This window comes from Rhinolophus sinicus, linkage group LG03, assembly GCF_036562045.2.
Source record: "Rhinolophus sinicus isolate RSC01 linkage group LG03, ASM3656204v1, whole genome shotgun sequence".
In the NCBI taxonomy this organism is placed as follows: Eukaryota; Metazoa; Chordata; class Mammalia; order Chiroptera; family Rhinolophidae; genus Rhinolophus; species Rhinolophus sinicus.
Window position 1 is genome coordinate 146,878,001 of NC_133753.1, and position 21,687 is coordinate 146,899,687.

The 21,687-nt window shown below is 36.0% G+C and overlaps 1 protein-coding gene and 1 pseudogene across 1 annotated transcript in view; both read right to left on the reverse strand.

Moving 5' to 3' along the window:
• ATG10 (autophagy related 10) overlaps positions 1–21,687 on the reverse strand; it is a 334,391-nt gene that overhangs the window by 181,978 nt on the left and 130,726 nt on the right. Inside the window, 1 exon segment of the mRNA XM_019746380.2 lies at positions 20,751–20,870. Coding sequence (XP_019601939.2) covers positions 20,751–20,870 — 120 coding nt within the window.
• Positions 44–20,856, reverse strand: LOC109455071 (GTP-binding nuclear protein Ran; annotated as a pseudogene).

The following is a 21,687-nucleotide window of genomic DNA, read 5'->3' on the forward strand; positions in this document are numbered from 1 at the left end:
TTAAGTACACAAGATGTTGCTCTACTTGTCTTAATAATCATTCTTTATTGTTCAAACCATGACATAGAGTAAACACCACAAGTGAATTATTTTTAGATATTTTAGATACAACTTTATGCTGTTTCTAAATGAAAACGAATTGGAATGACAGTAACAAACAAGATTTTACCACTGAATATTGTGATGTGACTATAGCAGTTTTATATTTGAAACTCAATAAGAAAACAACTGCGTTCCAAAACAGCTAAGTATGCAGGTCCAAAAAATGAAGGCTTTTTTTTTTTTTTTAACTGCCATATTCACTCCAAAGCCCATTCGTCTCCTTTAGCATGCCAAAGGTTAAGCACATGTCTACTTAGCTATGTAATAAAGTGGCAAACACAGTGCACCACAGACATCACAAGACAGTTGCCTATAAAACTAGACTTCTGATGCTGGGCTCCAGTTTCACTTTCTCACAGGTCATCACCCTTGTCCAGGAGAGTTGTCTGAGAAAACTCGAGGTCATGCTGGTACGGCGCTGCCAGAGCGGGGTCCATGACAACCTCTGGTGGGACAAGAACAGGAATGGCAACCAACTCCAAGTTAGGTTCTCCAATTAGTTTTCTAGGAAATCAGAGGAAGGGCTTTTCAAAGTTGTAGTTACTTTTGGCAGAAATGTCATAGTACTTCTTTTGGTGGAAGACAACTGACTTTGCCTTCACTTCCCCCCCCACCCCCCTCCAGTCCCGTCCTTAATAGCCACTTTGTTGCTACACAGCAGGAAGGGGATGTTTTCACATACTCGTACCAGATCTCTATTTCAGTTAGGTGCATTCTTGTAAGTAAATCTCAAAGTTACATCAAACACTATAATGGCACACTGGGCTTGGATATAATAGCCAGCTCTCTCCATCCACCAAATTTCTCCTGACCAGCTGTATCCCTTACATTGAACTTCATAGGTCCCCTGTCGGTATGGAACACAAGGGGATGGACCTCAACATCCAAGGTAGCTACATACTTCTCAAATTCACTAGTCAGATGATGTTTCACAAATGCAGTTCTTCCAGTCCCACCATCACCAACCAATAGAAGTTTGAACTGAACTTGGGGTTCTCCTTGAGCAGCCATTGTGATGTTACTTCCAGAAGCATCTCTGGGCCCATCTGACTGAGGCAAGTGGATCTTTTTAAGCCCCACATTTCCAAGGCCCAATTTTCGCCTTGAACCCATAAATGTTATCAGTACATGTGAATACGTTATCATGAGGTCCTGGCAATTTTCTATTAGGTTCATTCGTTCAGCTAATTATGATATTTTTTCAAGCAAATAATTACCTTTTAACAAGTCTTCAAAATAAGAATTGTTTATCAAAAAGGCTCTAATTCTCCTTCCAGATCATAAAATTTTGACAAAATTCTCTTTAGACATCTACAGCCCTTCAGTTTGAAACAGTGGAAAGTTGTATTCCAATCCCATTTGTACACACAAAGCTGAAAACTGATGTGAGCGAAGCAGCTTCGGTTATATTCAATTCTCCATTTAGATACATCAGACGATGTGAAACTCATACACAGGCAAACTTTTATACAACAGAATTTCTCTGTGAATAAAACATCGTAGTATTTGAATCTCGGTGTTTTCACAACAACTCCTGACGTGCAGCCGGTACACCTTCTTTTCATTGCAGTCACTCCATCAGCACACAAATTCAAGCTTGTTTCCATAGCACCTTATTTGTTTCAAGGTATGAATGTACCATCTTCAGTATTTCATCCCCCGTATATCGTTTGAGTACTTCTTTACAGAGAACCGATATTCTTCCCAGCATGTCTCTTTAGGACTTCTAATTGTGCTAGAATTTGGCAGTTTCTAACATGGGTAGATGCATCAATCTGAAATAAATACTTGTTTGATTTAATAACAATCTGGATTATTGTTGTCTTTATGTCATATGACACATCATCAATACATTTACAAGTATTATTTGAGAGTGCTACCTTTTCCATCTCTTTTGATTTATTGGTCTCAATTTCTAGACTGGCTGGTAAAATGAGGGCTTCCGTCCTTGTGTGAGGCAGTTTGGTCTCAGCTTTTAATGTTGTGACCTTGTCACTGGTTTATTTAGCTTAATCTAAATAAACTGAAAAAGCTTATTGTTAGCACCAATCTCAAAAAGAGCTTTGGTTTTTTTTTGTTGCTTTTGCCAAACTTAAAAACATTCCAGTCTTTTCCTGAACAGGATGAATTTTTGTGGTAAGGTGCCAGTGTATTTTGCTCAGTACTTTGTCTTCATCTGATAAGTTTTCCTGCCAGTGAGGCTAATTTAGGACGAGAGGAAAAAAGTTACTGAGCACACACATCCAAGTTTGAGATGATTTTCATTTCATTACCTAACTAGTGACTTCAATTTTTTTTGATACTGTGCTTGTCTATGAAACTGATAGCTTTCCAGCTTTAATGAAGTTCTCCATTAAGATCAAAAAGTAAGTACAGTATCTGTAAAATTTAAGTCTTTTTCATTATAAAAAATTAATGGGGCCTATAGGCTTTTAAAACTACATAAAATCTATTTAAAAGAGTGGGGGATCTTCTGTGTTCATTAAAATGTTTCAGAAGTTCATGAAAATTCAAACAATTAACCATTGATTTTTGTTTACTCCAAAAATTAAAACTTTGAAATATTCATCAAATATACATAATGCATACACTGGTGTATGATTAAAAATATTTTGATAAATTTATTTTATGAAGCTAGAAAGTCTTTTAATGAATCAACTTTGTTAAATTTTATTCAATTATTACTTGATTTTTAAAAATAAATGTCTTTTAATTTCTGAAAACAAATAATAATTCATTACAAAATTCTATAAGAATGTGACTTTGGTTAATTGTTAAAACAAAGTCAAAAACTAAAGTAAGTACATAAATCAAGAAGTAGCAAAATCACTGTTTTACTTAGCAACACCTAATATTAGAAAATGGTAATAAAAGTGATAAAAATAATCATATGTAAGTTCTAAGTCAGGAAAATGCTAAAATAATGATGATAATGAAAATAGAAAATGAAATTGAAATTAAAATAGAAATATTTTGCATGCATTAAAAAACAAAAATTTTAAAGCTGGAAGTAACCCAAATATCCATCCACAGATAAGTAGATAAGTAAAATATGCCATACATACACACACACACACACACACACACACACACACACAAGAATATTATTCAGCCTTAAAAAGGAAGGAAATTCTGACACATGCTACAATATGCATAAACCTTGAAGACATTATGATAAGTGAAATAAGCTAGTAATAAAAGGACAAATATTATATGATTCCACTTATATGATGTATCTAGAGTTCATAGAAACATAAAGTAGAATGGCGGTTGCCTGAGACTGGGGTGAAGGAGAGTTGTTTCATGGTTACAGTGGTTCAAGTTACTAAGACAAACACATTCTGGAGAAAGATAGTGGTGATGGTTGCATAACAAGATGAATGTATTTAATACTACTGAACTGTACTACTGAACTGAACCACTTAAAATGAGTTAATACGGTAAATTTTATGTCACGTATTTTTTATATATTTTTTTATTTTAATTTAAATGGTTGAAATGGTACATTTTATATTATATATATTTCACACAATTTCAAAAATTGAAAAAAGCCTCACTGATGATAAGGATGTCACAAGTGTACAATCAAACAATGATTCAAGGTCCAATGTCAAGGGTAGGTGCTATGTGATATGGCGACTACAGAAAACTTTCTGACCACAGGTGCCATACCAAAAACTTTTTGGACCAAAATAATAAGTAAATTTAAGGAGTTTACATACGGAGCCATTCAAACAGTGCTCAAATATCATGGCAACTACTGTAAATTTCTGAATGGCTGTCCAAAACAATGTTAATGTGCTATGACCATTAGTATCTTGAACCCACCTGTAGCCTGTTCATGGCACAGCAATGTGACATGGCATAGCAATTAGGAAGCTCTGATCTAGTACTCAACATCCAGCTTTCTCCCTGATCAGCGTCTTGTCTCTCTCTCCCAAACTTAGGATGTTCTTGGACAATCCTCTGAGTAAATCTCATCCTTCCTCAGCCGTGGATTGGAACCTCTGCTTTTTCAATGCTATATTATACATAGTGTATCTCCCTTTCAGCACACTCCACCCTCATGAGCAGAACTCACAGAGTGGCTACAAAACAGCTAATGCATTGTAAGCAGCCTTAATAGAAGCAGTATCTGGAACAAGTTGAATTATATGACCTTCTAACTCTAAACCTCTAAGTCTATGACTCATGAACATTTTTATGACTCAAGGTTGTATAACACATAAATCTCAACTTTATATTCTGATTGCTGGTCCAGGTATCAACAATGAATAAAATGTACACCAAAGAGGCATGCCTCATAGTGATTTTTAGTAGCACTGAGCTACGCTAGGTAAATCCGAGAAGTAAATGAAACTTGTCATTGATGTGCTCCCATTTCTACCTCTACTTTGTCGTCAAGGCCTTCGTAATGTCCAGTGGTGGTCCAAAGTTCTTAACCCTGCCAAAGTGCCAAAGCACATAACTCAGCTTTCTGTTTTCCTCCCTGTCCTCCACCTAAAGCCTGCCCAATTTTTAAAAATCTCAATTTGGCAACAGCCCACCGCAAATCCTGGTCTGACATTCTGATTTGCTTATGAGAATGTCAACACCAGCTCTCACTCACTGGTCACTAGAGCATATGGACCTGCCCTTAATGGGAAACACAGAGTATTTCCACTTCAGGGTCTACTACCCAAACCCTTAGTTTATTAACCACTCAGGGTCTTGGAATTATAAATGATGATCTTTTCTCTTTATTCAAATTTTAATAGGTAATGTTATATAATGGAGCAAAGGGACATAAATCAACATTTGAAAATCTCATCCTAGACCAAATGCTTTTCAAACCATCTGTGGTGAAAGATCAGGATTTTTATTTCCAATCTGTCGTAGACACACTTTTGTGAAAAACACTAAAAATGAATTACTAGGAAAAAATGAAATTTAAAAAAATCCAAAACACACAAAATACAAGCCCCGACTTAAAAAAAAAAGAAAAGAAAAGAAAGAAAAAGAAAAATTTCCTTTTTCAGAGCAGTTTTGGGTTCACAGAAAAGTTGAGAGGAAGGTACAGAAATTGCTCATATACCACCTGCCCCCAACATGCACAGCCTCCCCCATTATCAGTATCCATTTTACATTATGTTTGACAGATATAAAACTACTCTGTCAAATTGCTTACAAGTTTTTAAGCACTCCTTTTCAATTTCTGTCCCTGTCTCCTTCATTGGTATCAATCGAGGACCACAGGTTGAGCAATACTGCCTTTCTCATCCCAACCCAAATATCCACCTTCACCCGGTTGTCAGAGTCAATCCTCTCCATAAAGAAGCAGGAAGATACAGAACGTCGTCATATGCTATGGTTAGTGAAAAAGTCACTTCGGGTACATACATATCTGCCATGTATAGATCCTTTTTCATAAGCTATTCACCAACCTAAATATGCTTTCGGGTTTATGAGAGTAACAGGGTCTAGGAGTCTCATAGGTGCCCTTCACTTTGAACCTCTCAGGTTTTTTTTGTGTGTGTATGTTTTTTTTCGTGTTTTTTTAGGGTAGTTAAAACCCCTATTCTGGTTCTTGATTATTTACATAATAAAGATCTATTTAAATGCACATGCACTCCGCCCTCCTGAAGCCAGCAGGAGGTGAACAGGAAGATCTGAGAACAAACTTCTCTGTATGTGTGCAAAGCATGTCTCCATTGTGCAATCGCTTTACAAATAAGAAATAAAAGCTGGGTTTATAAGACTTGGAAGGAAAGGTTTACGGCTTTGACTGTTTTTCATTACTGGAAAATTTACACGCTGAAAAGTAGCAAAAACCAGTGCAAAAGAATAAACAGTGGGTGCACTTCAAGGGCTTGTTTCTTTCAAGAATCAGGAGTAAAATTGGGTTTTATTAGCTGTTTCATTAAGTTTTACTTTGAAGAAAAACAAACAGTGAAAGCATATGTGCAACATCTGATGAAAAAGGATTTTATTCTAAACAGTCTCTGTACAAAGCTCATTAATGTAACATTAAATGTGAAGACTTGTCTAGCAATTTAAGGATAATTTTACTCATTTTAGTTTATTTATAATTTCTGACACAGTTTATTTAACATATTCTAATCTTTAAATCACCATGTGTACTAAACTAATATATTAAGTCTGTCTTTTCAATGACATTTTGCAATAAATATCTACAACAGCTGCTAAAGGCAATTAGTATATGAAGTTTGTATCAAATTTAACACCTAATGTAAAATAATACAGCTGGATATTGATAACTTCAAAAATTCATGGAAACAGGTCAGTTTTTCTCAATGAAACTTCTAATTGTAAATGCTTTCCTTACACTACAAGTATACTTTTTAAGAAAAATCTAAATATATGTACTACTATAATCCAATATCTGAAATCTAATTGTCTGATATAATATGCAAAGTATTAAATAAAAATCTTTTTCCTTAGAGCAAATTTATACATGCTGGACATTCATCATATTTCCACTGGAAGAATTTATTCAACTGCTATTTTTCTATTTCAAGACTAGATGTTGATAAGAAGCAACTAAAGTTTGTAAATGGGAAAAAAAATACTTATGTTCCAATTCCATTGTGCTGGCTATATAATAGGGTGGGCCTCTGGAATGGAGCAGATTAAATTTCAGCTTCTAACTAGTATGTGGATGAAGTCAATATTAGACTATGAGTTAGGGGTTAAGACTGTAGTTTCTGGAAGCTGACACACCTTGGTTTCAATCTTGACCCTGCCCCTTACCTAAAGACTACACAAGCTTAGACAAGTCAGTTAACTTCTCTAAGCCGACATGTCTCATCGGAAATAGACATACTAATAGCTAACTCGTAGAGATACTGTGTGGACTAAATTAAATGAGATATATGTAAATAATAGCTCAGTGATGGTGCTTTGATTTGGACTTTCTTTTTTTAAAAAAAATTATTACTTATTTTATCACAGCAATATAACACATAGTTCAAAAGTCAAATGGCACTAAAATGCATACATATACCAAAAACCCAGCAGCCCCTTTCTTACCCCTCCCCATACTCTGGTCAACCTACCCAGAGGCAACCACTTGCAGTTTTCCTTGTTTATCTTCAGGCATTCGTCTGCAAGTTCCGGACATCTTATGTATACAACTTTCTCCTGATACATCAAATTTAGATACTACCTATCTACTGATTATGTAGATTATGTATATTCATATTCAGTGTGACTGCCAAAATGAAAACAATAGGATCGTTAAAAAATGACTTGTGTTAAACTCATACATTGTAAAGAATGGATAGTAGAAACAGTCTGTCTTAGGAGCCTAAGTAGTCCAAGCCAATTGTAACTTGTTGATTCAGGCGTCTCTACACTTCCAAGTAGGAAATGTTTTTATTTTTTTCCAATAACTGTATCTAATTCTCCTGTGTAGAATCTCCTTTCCCACCTGGTAAGTGTGGCAGACTGACTGCATTAGTGACCCAACTTTTCATACCTCCCTATCCCCTTGGCCTTTTGCAGTACTCTCACACTGACGCTGAGCTTGGTCCCTAAGAACAGCTCAAGTAGAGGTCCAAAAGAGTGTTTGAGTGTTTCTGCTTTCTTCCTTGGGCGCTTACTACCACCATGAAAACAAGCTCAGGCTAGCCTGCTGGAACATGGAACCAAACCGAATCATCCCAACTGGAGCCATCTTAGACCAGCCAGCTCCCGGCCAGCCTTCAGCTGACTGTGGATGCCTAAGCAAGCCCTCTAGACACCAACTGAGCCTGATCAGCAGAATGGGTCCAGCCCATGTGTAGGCCTCTGAGAAATAATAAATGGTTGGTTAAAACCACGAAGTTTTGCAACGGCTTATTATGCAACAACACCTAACTGACATATTAGGGATGTTTAAACAATTTTGTCCCAGCCTATAACTTTTTAGATGCTTTCAGTTATTAAAACTCAATCCTTCAGATAATTAAGACTCAATCTTATTATTACTTTGTTATTTTGAAGATTTCAGACTCCAAATAAATCAATTTGAAGCTCTTTTCTTCCTATAGTTCAACCTGTATGCTCTGTAGCTTGGAATGGAGAAAGGAAGCATGGTCTTGCTCAGAGAACCTTCTAGCCCCTCACTACTTCTTCAAGAGCCTTTGGCTTAAGAATTGGAAGTATGAAGGAGGGTCAACCCCTTGCTTTAACTGGATGCAGTCACAGGCCTCTCCTTATTTGCTGCTGCTTCTCTGGCTGACGCTGACTGGGTGTCGATGTGTCTGCATGTGGCAAGCATGCAGCTGCCAGCTCTTTCATAGGGGGATTGTATGGGCTCTTCAGAGAATCCTGCAGTTAGACCACCGCGGGGATTATTTACCTGATCTAGGCAGTCACCATCTACCCTCTACCACTGCTGAGGTCCCTTTACCTCCAGGCTGAGAGTCTTCTTGAGCAGGACAATGGAAAAATAGGTCAAACCTAGCTACTCTCCCAAGTGACCATATTAAATATATTAAACAGTGTCTTTTGCAGCCCAGCACTCCCCCCTCAATCACTCTCATCTTCCGTTTAGCCCTGCTCCATCAGAAAAGGGCAGATCAGCAAGTCCATGGGAAAGCAAATGCCCAATTAGGCAATGAAATGACCTCCCTGACTACATGAAGACACCCCATACTCTTTACAAGTGGTCCTTTGGAGAAGGAAGGAGGCTATGGGAAGGAAGGGAATAATTTCTTATTACTAACTCTGCACTTCTCTGTGGAGTCCTATATTCATATTGAGCTGGGGTGGAGGTTCCCAGTCCTTCAGGAAAAGTTCCTCAGAACAGTCTCTGCAGGTAGGTTTCCGGCCCCAGTGGCTAGTAGATTATTCATAGCAACCCAAATATAGAAAATCAGTTACTTAGAGTATTTTGTCTCCATCTTGGGACCTTAGCTGCAACTCTGGAACAAGATAAAAAGGTCCCACCCAACACACTGTTACTGGTTATTTTAAAATGTAAAGTCTGCATTAAATTCTATTATACTGCTAATCATTACAGAAAAATTCCTTTTTTATAGAAATGCCAGTTTTATTAAAAAGACTGCCCTGGAGAGGTTATTTGAATGATACTTATTAACTTTTTATGTAAATTTTATGGTGTTTTCACAAATCTTACCTCATCAATTAAGGGATAGAAGAGGAACACTGGCTTTTTAAAAAAGCTTCTCATATCTTTTTCAAATAAAACTTTTTGTCAAATAAAATTCTCCAGACAAATTATAAATGTGTTTTTTTCTGGAAAATCAGATATTCAATCATTCATTTAACAAATATTTGTGTACCTACTTTATACCCAATGATATTCTAGTTGCTTTGGGCATCTCAACAAACAAAACAAAGATACCTGTCCTTTTAGACTAAGCAGGAACAGGGAGACATTTAAGAAATAAACTTAATAAATAAGTAATTTACAGAGCATCTTGGAGATGAATATATATGGGAAAAATCCAAAGTAGAGTTGGATAAGGTGAATCAGGAGCGCCAGGGTGAGGGTAGTAGGTGGCAGGACCAGGTTGCTTGAATGTTAAATCAGGTTGTTAGGAAGGCCTCAGTAAGAAGGAGACATATGAGCAAACACATGAAGAATATGGGGAGAGGAAGGGAGTTAGGCATACCTGGAAGAAGCGTGTTCTAGACAGCAGAGAGGCCAGCCAATTCAGAGGCCCCCAGGCAGAAGTGTTTGTCTGGTATGTTTGAGGAATGGCAAGGAAGTCAGTGTGCCTGGTGTTGTGAATGAAAAGAAGGGAAACTGAAGGTGAAGTAAGAGTTGATGGTGGTTTGTACCAGTGTGGTAGTGAGGGAGATGAGAAATGGTCTGATTCCAGATATTATGAAGGTGGAGGTAACAGGGTATCTGAATGGATCGGATGGATATGAGGTATGAGAGAAATAGAGAAGAATAATAGAGAAGAATCCAGCAGCTGAAACAACTGGGAAAATGGAGTTGCCACCAATTGAGAGGAGGTTAATTTGGATGGAATAGGGTGAGCAAGTTTGGGAGGGGCAAGATTAGGAGTTTAATTTTGAATATGTTGACTTTAGGACCTAAGAGGGGACATCAAAGTAGAAATGTCAAGAAGTTGGCCTTATGAATCTGGAATTCAAGAGAGCAGTCTGGGCAGGGGATATACAATTGGGAGTAATTGGCATTTGACGGAATTTAAATGATAACCTCCATGGTCACGAGACTAGCTAGAGAAGAGGATAAGACATAGGACAGCTTGGGCACTAATATTATGAGGTTGTGGAAAAAAGAAAAAAACATCAAAGAAGACTGAAAAGAAGTGAAGAGTAATATAATAGCTTAGTGCAAAAGTAATTGCAGTTTTTGCAATTATTTTTAAACTTTTAAACCGCAATTACTTTTGCACCAACCTAATAAAACGTAAACCAGAGAGTGGGAACATCAAATGAAGGAAGTATATCATGGAGAAAAGAATGGTCAATCCTGTCAATTGCTACTAAAAGATCAAAGAATTTACCAATGAACTTAGAGGTCACTGATGGCATCACATAATAATATTGGACCCACTGGCTCATTCCACTAAAAAGGAATTTTACTATTTAATGAAAATTCTTCTAAAACAAATAGGTTTTTAAACACTAGTCAATGACCCACTTATTTCAAATATATATTATACAATGAAATGCAATACAACTAAATGTATGTACACAAATAAAAACTTTGGCAGAACTCTTTGTGGTTTACATGATTTTAATCCAACTAAGCAAATGCATACAGGAGGCATACTCTGCTGAGCACCAAGGATATAAAAGCAAAATCCCTGCAGTCAAAGAGCTTTCAGACTACTATGGGGAATCAGGAAAGTACACAGATAATCACCACACAGAACTGTACAGTCAACTGTACAGCAATACAGAGAAGGAGAATCTAGGCCAAACTTGGGGGTCAAGGTTGCCTATCTAAGAGATGTGATGTTTTAATTTATCTTGAAAAAATATGTAATAATTATAGGCAAAAGGCTTAAGTGTACAAATCACAAAAGAAACTTCCAAATAACTATAAACATATGAAAAGGTGTACAAATGAACTAGTTTTCAGGAAAATGCAAATGAAAATCACCGTGTGGCCCCAGTAGGCAAGACTTCAAATCCTCTTCTCCAAAAAAACAGTTTTGAAACTGTTAAAAATTGTTCAAAACAACTATTTCAGGGATCTGGCAATTTACCAAAGTCAAATAACATATTAAGAAGCACTTATTCATGAAACACTGTTGAAATTTGGGTGAGAACACTGGGAGTCTGTGGCTCTCCTGTCTGGGGCTACTGCCGTCCCTCCCGGGTGGTCAGGGTGGGGGCTCTCCTTGGACCACAGACTGAGACAGCTTCATGGCCAGAGAGCCGCAATTGAACTGAAGCCCAACGTGAAAACATGCTGTTCAGCAGCATCACCATTAGCAAGTCTGAGGAAGCCATCTCTGTTGGTCCCATCAACCAACCAGCAACAAAACCAGAAAGGAAATAGAGATCCTGAAAGTGAGAGATCCACAGAGCAGCTTGAACTCAGCGAACAACCCTGGCTGTCTTCCACCTACATGTCCAGGGGAAACCAGACTGTCCTCATATCCTGCACTGATGGTAGGGCTGCATGCAAGCACAGAGGACAGACACTGGAAGGCAGACATTGGAAGGCAGGGCAGACTAGGAATCTGCCGGAACCATGGATGTGCTCCCCAACCCACGCAAACATCCTTCAGGAAGAGTGGAGGTCTTAATAGCTCAGGACATTTGAGCATAGCCTCTGACCAATCACTGGCCACAAAGCTGTACATAAATGTAACATTGAGAGAAAGAAGCCAGAGTCCAAAGAATACATCTTTTTAAGGCATGAGCTGTGTATGCTTAGCTAAGGAACCTATACTATGTCCTGAAATCATGGAGAATCACTAAAGGATTTTAACCAGGGAGTAGTAGATTGGATTTGCATTTTACAATAAAATCACTTTGGCAGGGTGCAAGACAGGTTGGCAGAGGGCAAGATTAGAGACAGAAAACAGAAATAATGGCCTAAACCAAGACAGTGGCAATGGAAAAACAAGGGAGAGGATACAGAGGTAAGCCAATCTGAAAGATTGTTATAGGTGGAATAAACTGATATAATGATCCATGAGATCTACGTATTGAGGAGACAGAGAAATGTAAAAGCCTTCAGGTTCATAGCCTGAGCCAGAAAGATGGCTACTAATGCAAAGAATTCAACTAAGAGGAGGTTGAAAGATGATGAGCTCAGTTTTGATCATGTTGAACTTGAGTTCTGCAGAACTCTAACCTATGAAATTGCTTATGTAATTAAACTTTGTGCAAAATCTATTGTTTAGAAAAAGATAAGGAGTATATAGAAATATGGGACAGCAGTGGTCCAATGACCTGGGTTCTTGCTCTAGTTCTAGCTCATACTTGGCCAAGCCAATTGTTATCTTGGTGGCTAAACATATTAATTTATTCAAGTTATCTTGATACAGAATGAAGGAAATAAGACGGCCTTGTATAATTATACAACTGTCATGAGCATAAAAGGAAGCTGTAAAACAAGTACAGCACACAATTTGTTCTAGAAATTGTAACTAACACAATGTGACCAAAATGAAGCCAAAAATATTGGACATGAAACCATATTTTCACAGTGTCAGATGACATGGAAAGCAACAAAGAATTATTTTAAAAAGTACTAGAAGTGCTAAGACAATTCATTCAGGTAATCAATTACAAAACATACCTAGCAAAATCAATCCTTCAAGTGAACACCTATGGTGTTCCTGAAAGGAAGAGAATGTTGTAGATATGTAATTTCATTCCAAATTTATAATTTAAAAGAAACTACCATTAAAATCCCAATTGGGAAATACAGCAACATTTGTTTATGCATTAACAGTACCTAAAAATGAAAGCCTGTAAATGAGGGAAATTCAGCAAAGCAACCACATTATATTAGGATATTGTGATTTTTTTGATGATTATTTTCTATTTTTACAAACATTCACAATCATAATAATTGTTGTCTGTAGTTGAAGGCCTTTTCTAAAGCTTTGGAAAAAAGCATTTTCCAAGTTCAACTATGAAATTAACTCATAATAGATCTGAGCAGATAAGCAAATTGTCCTAAAGAGAGAATTTAGTCTCAGTCTGCAAGATTTGACTATAATCTGATGGCAACCAAGTGAGAGATTGGTCAGTCATAATACTTAAAAAAATGAATGAAAGAAACATTGGCAATATCCATTACACTGTTCAATGTGAGAGTCTTACCCTACAGACTTTAAACTACTTGGACCCGATAGTAAGACTACCCTACTACAGGGCAAGATGTATGAGGTATGAGCAAACAATACAGTGAATGTTTGTATTAAAGAAAAAATTATTAGAATAAAAGACACACTGCCATTAATCCCCCTCAAAATACTTGCCCTCTCTTTGAACACATTTATCCCATCTCTCTTGCTACTTTCTGAAGCAGTTCTGGAAGTCCTTTTTCATGAGGGTCTCTAGTTTAGCTGTCATGGCTTCCTCAATGTCCTGAATCGATTCAAAATGTTTATCTTTCATGGTCATTTTGACTTTGGGGAAGAACCAGAAGTCACACGGTGCTAGATCTGGTGAATAGGTGGATTAGGACACACTGTAATGTTTTCATTTGACAGAAATTTGCCATACCAGACACAATGTGTGACACAGAGCCTTTCTGTTGTGGTCAAAAAATACGGTGAATGCTGCTGCTGAGTGCCATCCAACGGAAAGGCAGGGATCTTCACTATAGAGAGCAGCAAGTTGAACCTTAGTAACAGTGTGTGACAAGTTTCAGCTTGTTCGGTGCAGTCAGTCTGGTGGTGTGAGCTACAATTGAAAGAAGGTGTGTTTTAAAGTGTGCCGTAAATCCTCCTCCATCATGACAATGCTCTGTGTCACACATTGCTTCTAGTATATGGTAGTTTCTGTCAAATAAAAACAGTACAGTGTGTCCTCATCCACCTTATTCACCCGACCTGGCACCAGGTGACTTCTGGCTCTTCTCCAAAGTCAAAATAATTCAGGACATTGAGGCAGCCACGACAGCACAACTAAAGACACTCAAGATAAAGGACTCCCAGAACTGCTTCAGAAAATGGCAAGAACAATGGGATAAGTGTGTTTGAAGTGAGGGGGAGTATTTTGAAGGGGATTAATGGTAATATGTCTTTTACTGTAGTTTTTTATTTAAGCATTCACCGTATTGCTTAGTCATACCTCATATGATGTCACCCTTAGATTATGTCATCAAATATTTCATTCATACAACTACACATGAGAATTTGTACTCATTCTGTGCTCACATGATTATGATTTGCTCACCTACAAAACAAAAATGAATCACCATGATAACAGGAACATTCCAGTTCATTTGACAATTCTATTTACAGTTACTATAAAAATTATATATATATATATATATATATATATATATATATAGTACACACACACATATATATGTGTGTATATATATGTGTGCATATATATGTGTGCATATATATATATATATATATATATATCATGTTTCCCCGAAAATAAGATCTAGCCGGACAATCAACTGTAATGCATCTTTTGGAGCAAACATTAATATAAGACCTAGTCTTATTTTACTATAATATAAGACCGGGTAGAATAGCATAGCATAGCATAGCATAGCATAGCATAGCATAGCATAGCATAGCATAGCATAGCATAGCATAGCATATGACATAACATAACACAATATAATAAGACAGGGTCTTATATTAATGTTTGCTCCAAAAGACGCATTACAGCTGATTATCCAGCTAGGTCTTATTTTGGGGAAAACACGGTATATATGACATTACTTGGTATGGACCCATCTTTGAGAGACAACTCCATTCTGATCTCTCTGTACCTGAGGGTCAGATCCTGGGCTTGATAAACTCACCAGTGTAAAGATAACTTCCTACAAGGCTTTTTGAAATACAGCCTGTCAGCCTGCCCAGCGAACCCAAACATCACTGTTAGGCAGGAATGTGTTTTTAATTGTTAAAAGTACACAATTACTGTAATTATTTAAGTTTTAATTTATAAGTTTATAAAGTATTATAGCTTTTGTTTCTCTAATACGCTTGATAATCTTTAAAAACGGCATTAAAATATTTAATTCACAAGTGACACAACCTGTTCTTCTTAAAATGATTGCTTAAGATTTGCATATGCTTAAGTGACAAATCATATCATAACACACAATAAATTATGAATGAAAAATCTAGTGTAACTGACTCTGATTCAATGTTTATTACAAAAACACAGCATGTTGCTTTAAGTGCATTTTTCTCCTAATCTCCAAAGATAAATTAAAAACAAAATCTATTTAGTCTAATCAAGAGACTATATGAGTACAATATATTTAATCTTTATCTTGTGGCATTTGGGGCCAGAAATGATATTTCATTAACTCCCTGTAGATGGCTTAAGCAAATACAGCATTACACTAAAACTAATAGCAGTAACATGCTCACAACCCCCTGAAAAAGGATTATTAATACAGAGATATATTAAAAATTTTTAAATAAGCTGTAGGAAGAAGAATAAAAGTTAAGGAACAATTAAGTATTTAAAACCAACAAATGTATTTGTTACGCACATAAAGCAACATTATACTTAAGAAACCTGTGGGACATGTCTATTTCCTTTAGTAAACCTTAAAATTGTCACTAAAATTTTAGCAAACAATCTATCTAATCAAATTTTATACACAGGATCAAACGATTTAAGTAGATATTTAAGATTTCACCTTTGAAATAAAAATCATTACTTCCAACAATTTGATGTATAAAAACCACCAAAGTGAACGCGTAGGCAAAGTAACTACTTAACATTAATTCCATTATTTACTGTAATTTGATTATGTTTCTGATAGAAATATTCACTTGGGTTTTATATTATCAGCACATGTGAGACATGGTGAAGAACTAGTCCTGTCTGATATATATATAGAAAGCATTTTTAATCCTCTTTAATAATGTTGTGCTTCAGAAACAAATGAAATCTCTTAACAGAAGAAGGCTGTGTAATTCAAGATGTTGTCATCTAACAGAAATCCACTCCCAATTCTCTGTTTAGCTCTTTACTTCACAAAGTCCTAAATCAAAATTTGTAGAAATATGGATGAACTTGGAAGACTAATTATGCTAAACAAATAAGCCAGTCACAAAAAGATGAATACTATATGATACCACTTATATAAGATACCTAGAGTAGTCAAATTCATACAGACAGGAAGTAGAATGGTGGTTGTGCAGGGGAGGGAGAAATGAGGAGTTAGTGTTTAATGGGTACAAAGTTTCAATTCTCCAAGACAAAAAAAGTTCTGGAACTTGGTTCCACAACAGTGTAAATGTACTTAATTTTACTGAACTGTACACTTAAAAATGGTTAATGTGGTAAATTTTATGTTATGTGTATTTTATCATAATTTTTAAAATAAATAAAATTTGTAGAAATAATATTTTATGTCTCTTGAGTCTTTTCCTGAGTTAATTCATTAATTTTAATATCTAATGATAAATAAATTTAGAGTGAACTTGACTAACGCATAATTTTAAGACATATGGGGAGAAAAAAAAAAGCCAAGTTAATTAAACTGAGATATATTACATCACTTCATATTTGCCACAGATGCTTTAATGTTCCTGGCTTTATGTTCCTGGCTGTGAATTGATAATTGTGGGAGCTGGGCGATAGGTACATGGTAATTTATTATACTATTCTATTTACTTTTATATGCTTGAAATTTTTCATAATAAGACATTTAAGATAAAGATAGTTGCACAAATAACCAATGTATGAAATTCAGCAGGGCAGTGAGATTAATGGGAAGGGTAAGGTGGGTTTTCTACCAAGACAGTGCTGAAAGCTAGAATAAAATAAAATATGGAGATATTTTAGAACTCATTTTAAAAATATGAATTTGATCTAATTAACATAATAGTGAAGGGTTTTAAGAAAAGAAACGCGAATTGACCAAAGAGAAAGTCTACTGGAAAGAAGGAATTAAAAAATTAATGTAAATTTCTAAAAATAAACTGAAATTTTAAAATTTTACTCTATTTAAACTAGGAAAAAAGCTCTTTCAATAAGAAGTTTCTAAGCTGCAAAGGAAGTAATCAATATATTTCTAGTGTGCTGCTATATAAATTTAAAAATATAATCAAGTAGGTTTCACTAAAGAGACAGGCATTAATGGGGGGAGGAGATTCCCTTCTGACTAACAATTTTCAGATAAAGGCGTTGATGTCCTAGATATTCCCAGATGTTCAATGAGTTACATTTGGAGTCTGTTCTACTCCACTCTCGTGTTCTCTCTCCATTCCCCCCCACCACCCCCATCAACACTATGAACTCATGGGTTTTTAAGATATTTAATGTCTTTCAAATAATTGCATTTTTGGTCATTCGCCATCTCCTGCTCCCCACTTCTTAGACTAGAAAATAATACACTACTGACCAGTGCAGCATCCAGCCCCACTGAAAATCAATGATTTAGAAGTACTCTCCTAGTTCTGCATACCTCCAGATACAAAAGTTAGAACTCTTTTGACTACTTTTAGAAGCTGCTTTCTTTTAAAATTTTAAAAATTATTACAAGTTTCATTAATTCACACTGCTTTTCTCATCAACTTTGCAGGAAAAATGATATTTTGCCTTATCTATAAAGTTGAATGATACCAATTCTCTAAATGTTGTTATGATTCTTTTAAAATTAAAAAATAAAATGGATGGTGCCAAAGGGATTTATGAAGAAACCTAAAGTTATGAGTGACAATACGTGTATTCTTTAAGGAAACTTTCTATATAAGGATAAACAAGATTCTTTTTTAAATTAACTTTCAGGGGCAAGAAGAGACAGAGGGAGGCATTACAAAGATGTACAAGGAACCTTTTGGGGGTGACGAATATGTCCACTTTCTTTATTGTGGTGGAAGTTCACAGGTCTATACATATGTCTAAACTTACCAAATTATACACTTTAAATATGTGCAGTTTACTGTTTGCCCATTGGACTTCAATGCAACTATTTTTTAAAATAAAAACACATTTCTAGAGCCTAAAGAGCAAAAACAGTAGTGTAAGTACTATCTACAAACAGTCCCAGAAAAAGACTGAGCTATTAATGGAGATGGAAGGTTTCAGGGAAATAACCAAGTGACTGATTCACAATTTCCTTAAAAGTGGTACCATAAAAGTGGTACAGGAATACCGAAATTAAGTAGCAAAAATATAATATCCCAAAATTCAGAAGGGAGCGATCTTTTGCCTGGAGCCCCTTTTACTAATTCAGATCAACAGTATGCGCTGAGGCAAGGCGGTGAAAAATCACAGTCACACCACGCAGACATCCAATCCCAGACGTCATCAACTGGCCACACATAGCCCGTTATTACACATCACTGGCATGTTGGGTTTGGTCCTCACTGTGTTTGAAAAATATCTTTTTGAATTCGTTGCCAACATTTAAACACTTAGAGACTTCTCCCCTCAAATCGTTTTTTCATTTTTCTTGGAAGATCAGGTAACCCTTGGGCTTATTTTCCAATCTGGCAACAGGCCAAGAACTCTGGTCAGCCACAAACCACAGGACTCAGTGTCCATACTGTCATGTCCCTGGCAGCTTGATCCATTTACACTACCACACCTGGTCTCCGTAGACGTTAGAGTTTGTAATCCTTGCCCTAAAGCTATAGAGATTTTCTCTCAACAGTGTTTTGTTTTGTTTTGATACTATCTCTAGGCTCACCCCCACATTAAAAAGAACTATCCTTAATTAGAGGTGCAATTCTCACTCCCAATAGTAGGGAACTTTCCTAACTCAGCAGGCAGTGGCAGCAAACAAGAAGCTAGACTTAGCCATACCCATCCCTGAAGCAGAAGCCAGACTAAGAATAAAAACAAATCCTGGAAACTGGTTCTCAGGGCACTAGTTTCAACAAACTCAGTGAAGAAACTTCTGACACGCATAATTTCCTTCCCAAAGATCTTTCCCAGTGCCCCCCACCCCAACACACACATATATATACACACACAAATGCATGTAGTTTAGTCACAGCTCCCTCCTTAACCTTCTTATCCCCTATTCTCCTAGGTCACAAAAATGGTAACAGAAATCTGTACCATCTTGCCTCCAGGTTAAGATAAAAGAAAAATTCTTTTTTAGAGAACCTGGTGAAAAGGGAAAGTTTCCAAGGAGTAACCACACAAATTCTTACAGGTCAAAAGGCGTCAGAAAACTTCACTCCTTTAATAAACAACTAACATTTTATTTAATCATTATATATCAGAAGCATTACTATTAAGGTCAGAATGAGGACAAAGAGAACTTTTATCACTATTACTTAACACTTTTCTAATCAATTCATAAAATAATAGAGAAATATTACAAAGAGGGCAACAAAAAACTCTTCATTTGTAGATGACATCACTCTATCTAGAAGACACAAGGGAATTCACTGAAAAATTATGAAAACTAAAGGGAGAATTCAGTAAGGTGACTGAATAGATACAAAGTTAATATACAAAAATGAACAGTTCTTTTACATGTCAATAATAATCATAGACGAAAGAATATGAATAAAGATTCAGACAAAATAGCAAACAAAATTATCAAGTACACAGGATCAAAATTAATAAAAGGTACCAGTAAGGTCACGTTAACCTCGAGCAGGAGGTGCCCATGAGGTTTATGGGCTGTCTCCCCAACTGAGAGAGCAGGGCTGGAATCTACCATAGGAAATTGACTCTACACGTCTGAACCATCCCATGATCCACCCTGCCAAAGTGTAGCCAGCGTATGACCCAAGAGGAAATGATGGCTTCTCTCCCCAATGACACACTAGACCTGATCAAGACCTGGATTTCCCGGGCCTAGTTCTGAATCATAGGAATCAGCTCAAAACTGTTCATGTTTCTCACAGTGCATACAGGAAACAGTCAACCAGCAGAGAATCGAGATTCATCACTTTTGAGGAATCAAATAAGATGTCAAGTAGAGAAAACTTATTCTCTACAAAAAAGGGATTTCAAAGAACTCTAAAAGCATTTGGCAGAGAACAGTACTAAATACATGTGTGAAAATAAATGAGTACATAGACCTTTTACATTATTATAACTGACTAGAACCAAAAGCAAGAATGTTTTGGAATTTATTTACATCATTAAGAAATTCCCAATTAACACAGTCCTCAATATTTCAGAATTTGTGATTGTTTGACTATTTGACTGTGGTTTGATTTCAGGGTTATCTTTTCACTCTCTGAACAAAAGTGGTTTCCTATGAAAATTAATAGTGTAAACAAATGGTTTGAAGCATCTGTTTATTATCATATAATTTATATGCTAAGTATTCTTATCTATTAAATTAAAGCAGGTTACCTAAAGACTTTTCTAGATAATACTTCATTAGCCTAATTATAATGGGTACATATAGTTGAAGTAATAAAATGGACATCTGTTTTAAAATTCAAGCCTTTTACTAAATCAAGCTAGCTTTCATATTAGTTTCAATTACTGAGGTTTTACATGGCAAAAAAAAACCCCACAAACTAACAAAAAGAAACTCCATTTAAATAGGAAATAAAATTTTCTATTCTTACCTTTGATGTTCTCCATTCCCAACCATCACCTATCTGCTGTGAATGTTTGATGAATTCTGCACAATAATGCTGGAACGTTTTTTCTCCAAAGAACTCATCTTCTTCCATACTAAATGATAACTGCAATACAAAAACTAAGCATTAGCATCAGCTGTAGAATGAATACTGAAAGAAATTCTGCTAATTTACTTATTTCTTTAAACAAACCAAAATTTGAAACATAGAATAGAAAAATAAACTCAGAGCCATTCCAAAGAAGTTTTGTTTCTATCTTTCTCATCCTATCCCCTTCTTTTAATCAGAAAGAACATGTGATCAACATGGAAACCCAAAACCTAGATTTATAAACCAACACACATCTATGGTTCGAAAAGTTTAGTTTGTCCATAAATTTAGTTTCAAGAGCTTTTATCTCACCTCTTCTAAGCTGATGTTTCCAACCTCAGAACTTCCTCCTGTACCTCCTACCTTAGCTCTTATGTAAAGAATAGGACAGTGACGAGTGGAGCTGAGCTGGTCTGCACACTTTATTAGAAGAGTTCAACTCACTAACAATGTTCTAAAGTCTAAAAATATTTGTTTTTCAAGGTGTAAGGTTATGACCACCTAATTAGTTACCTACTATTGGGTCTACAAATGTGACAAATCAAGGAATACCTATATACTTATTATATAAATCTGTCCAAAACATAAAGCATTCTTTATAGAAAGAGAATTTTAGAGCTAGTAGGAAACTCACAGATTATGTTGTTCAAGTCTCTCGATGAGAAAAGATAGACCAAGTAAATTCCCTCATTCTCCTCATTAGTAACAAGCATCATCAGGTCAATTAGTACTTGTTGACCAATTACTTTGGCAAGTACTATGCTAGACACTTCACATTCCCATTTAGTCCTCACACAGTCCAAAAGGTGTTACCCCCATCCCTCAAATGAAA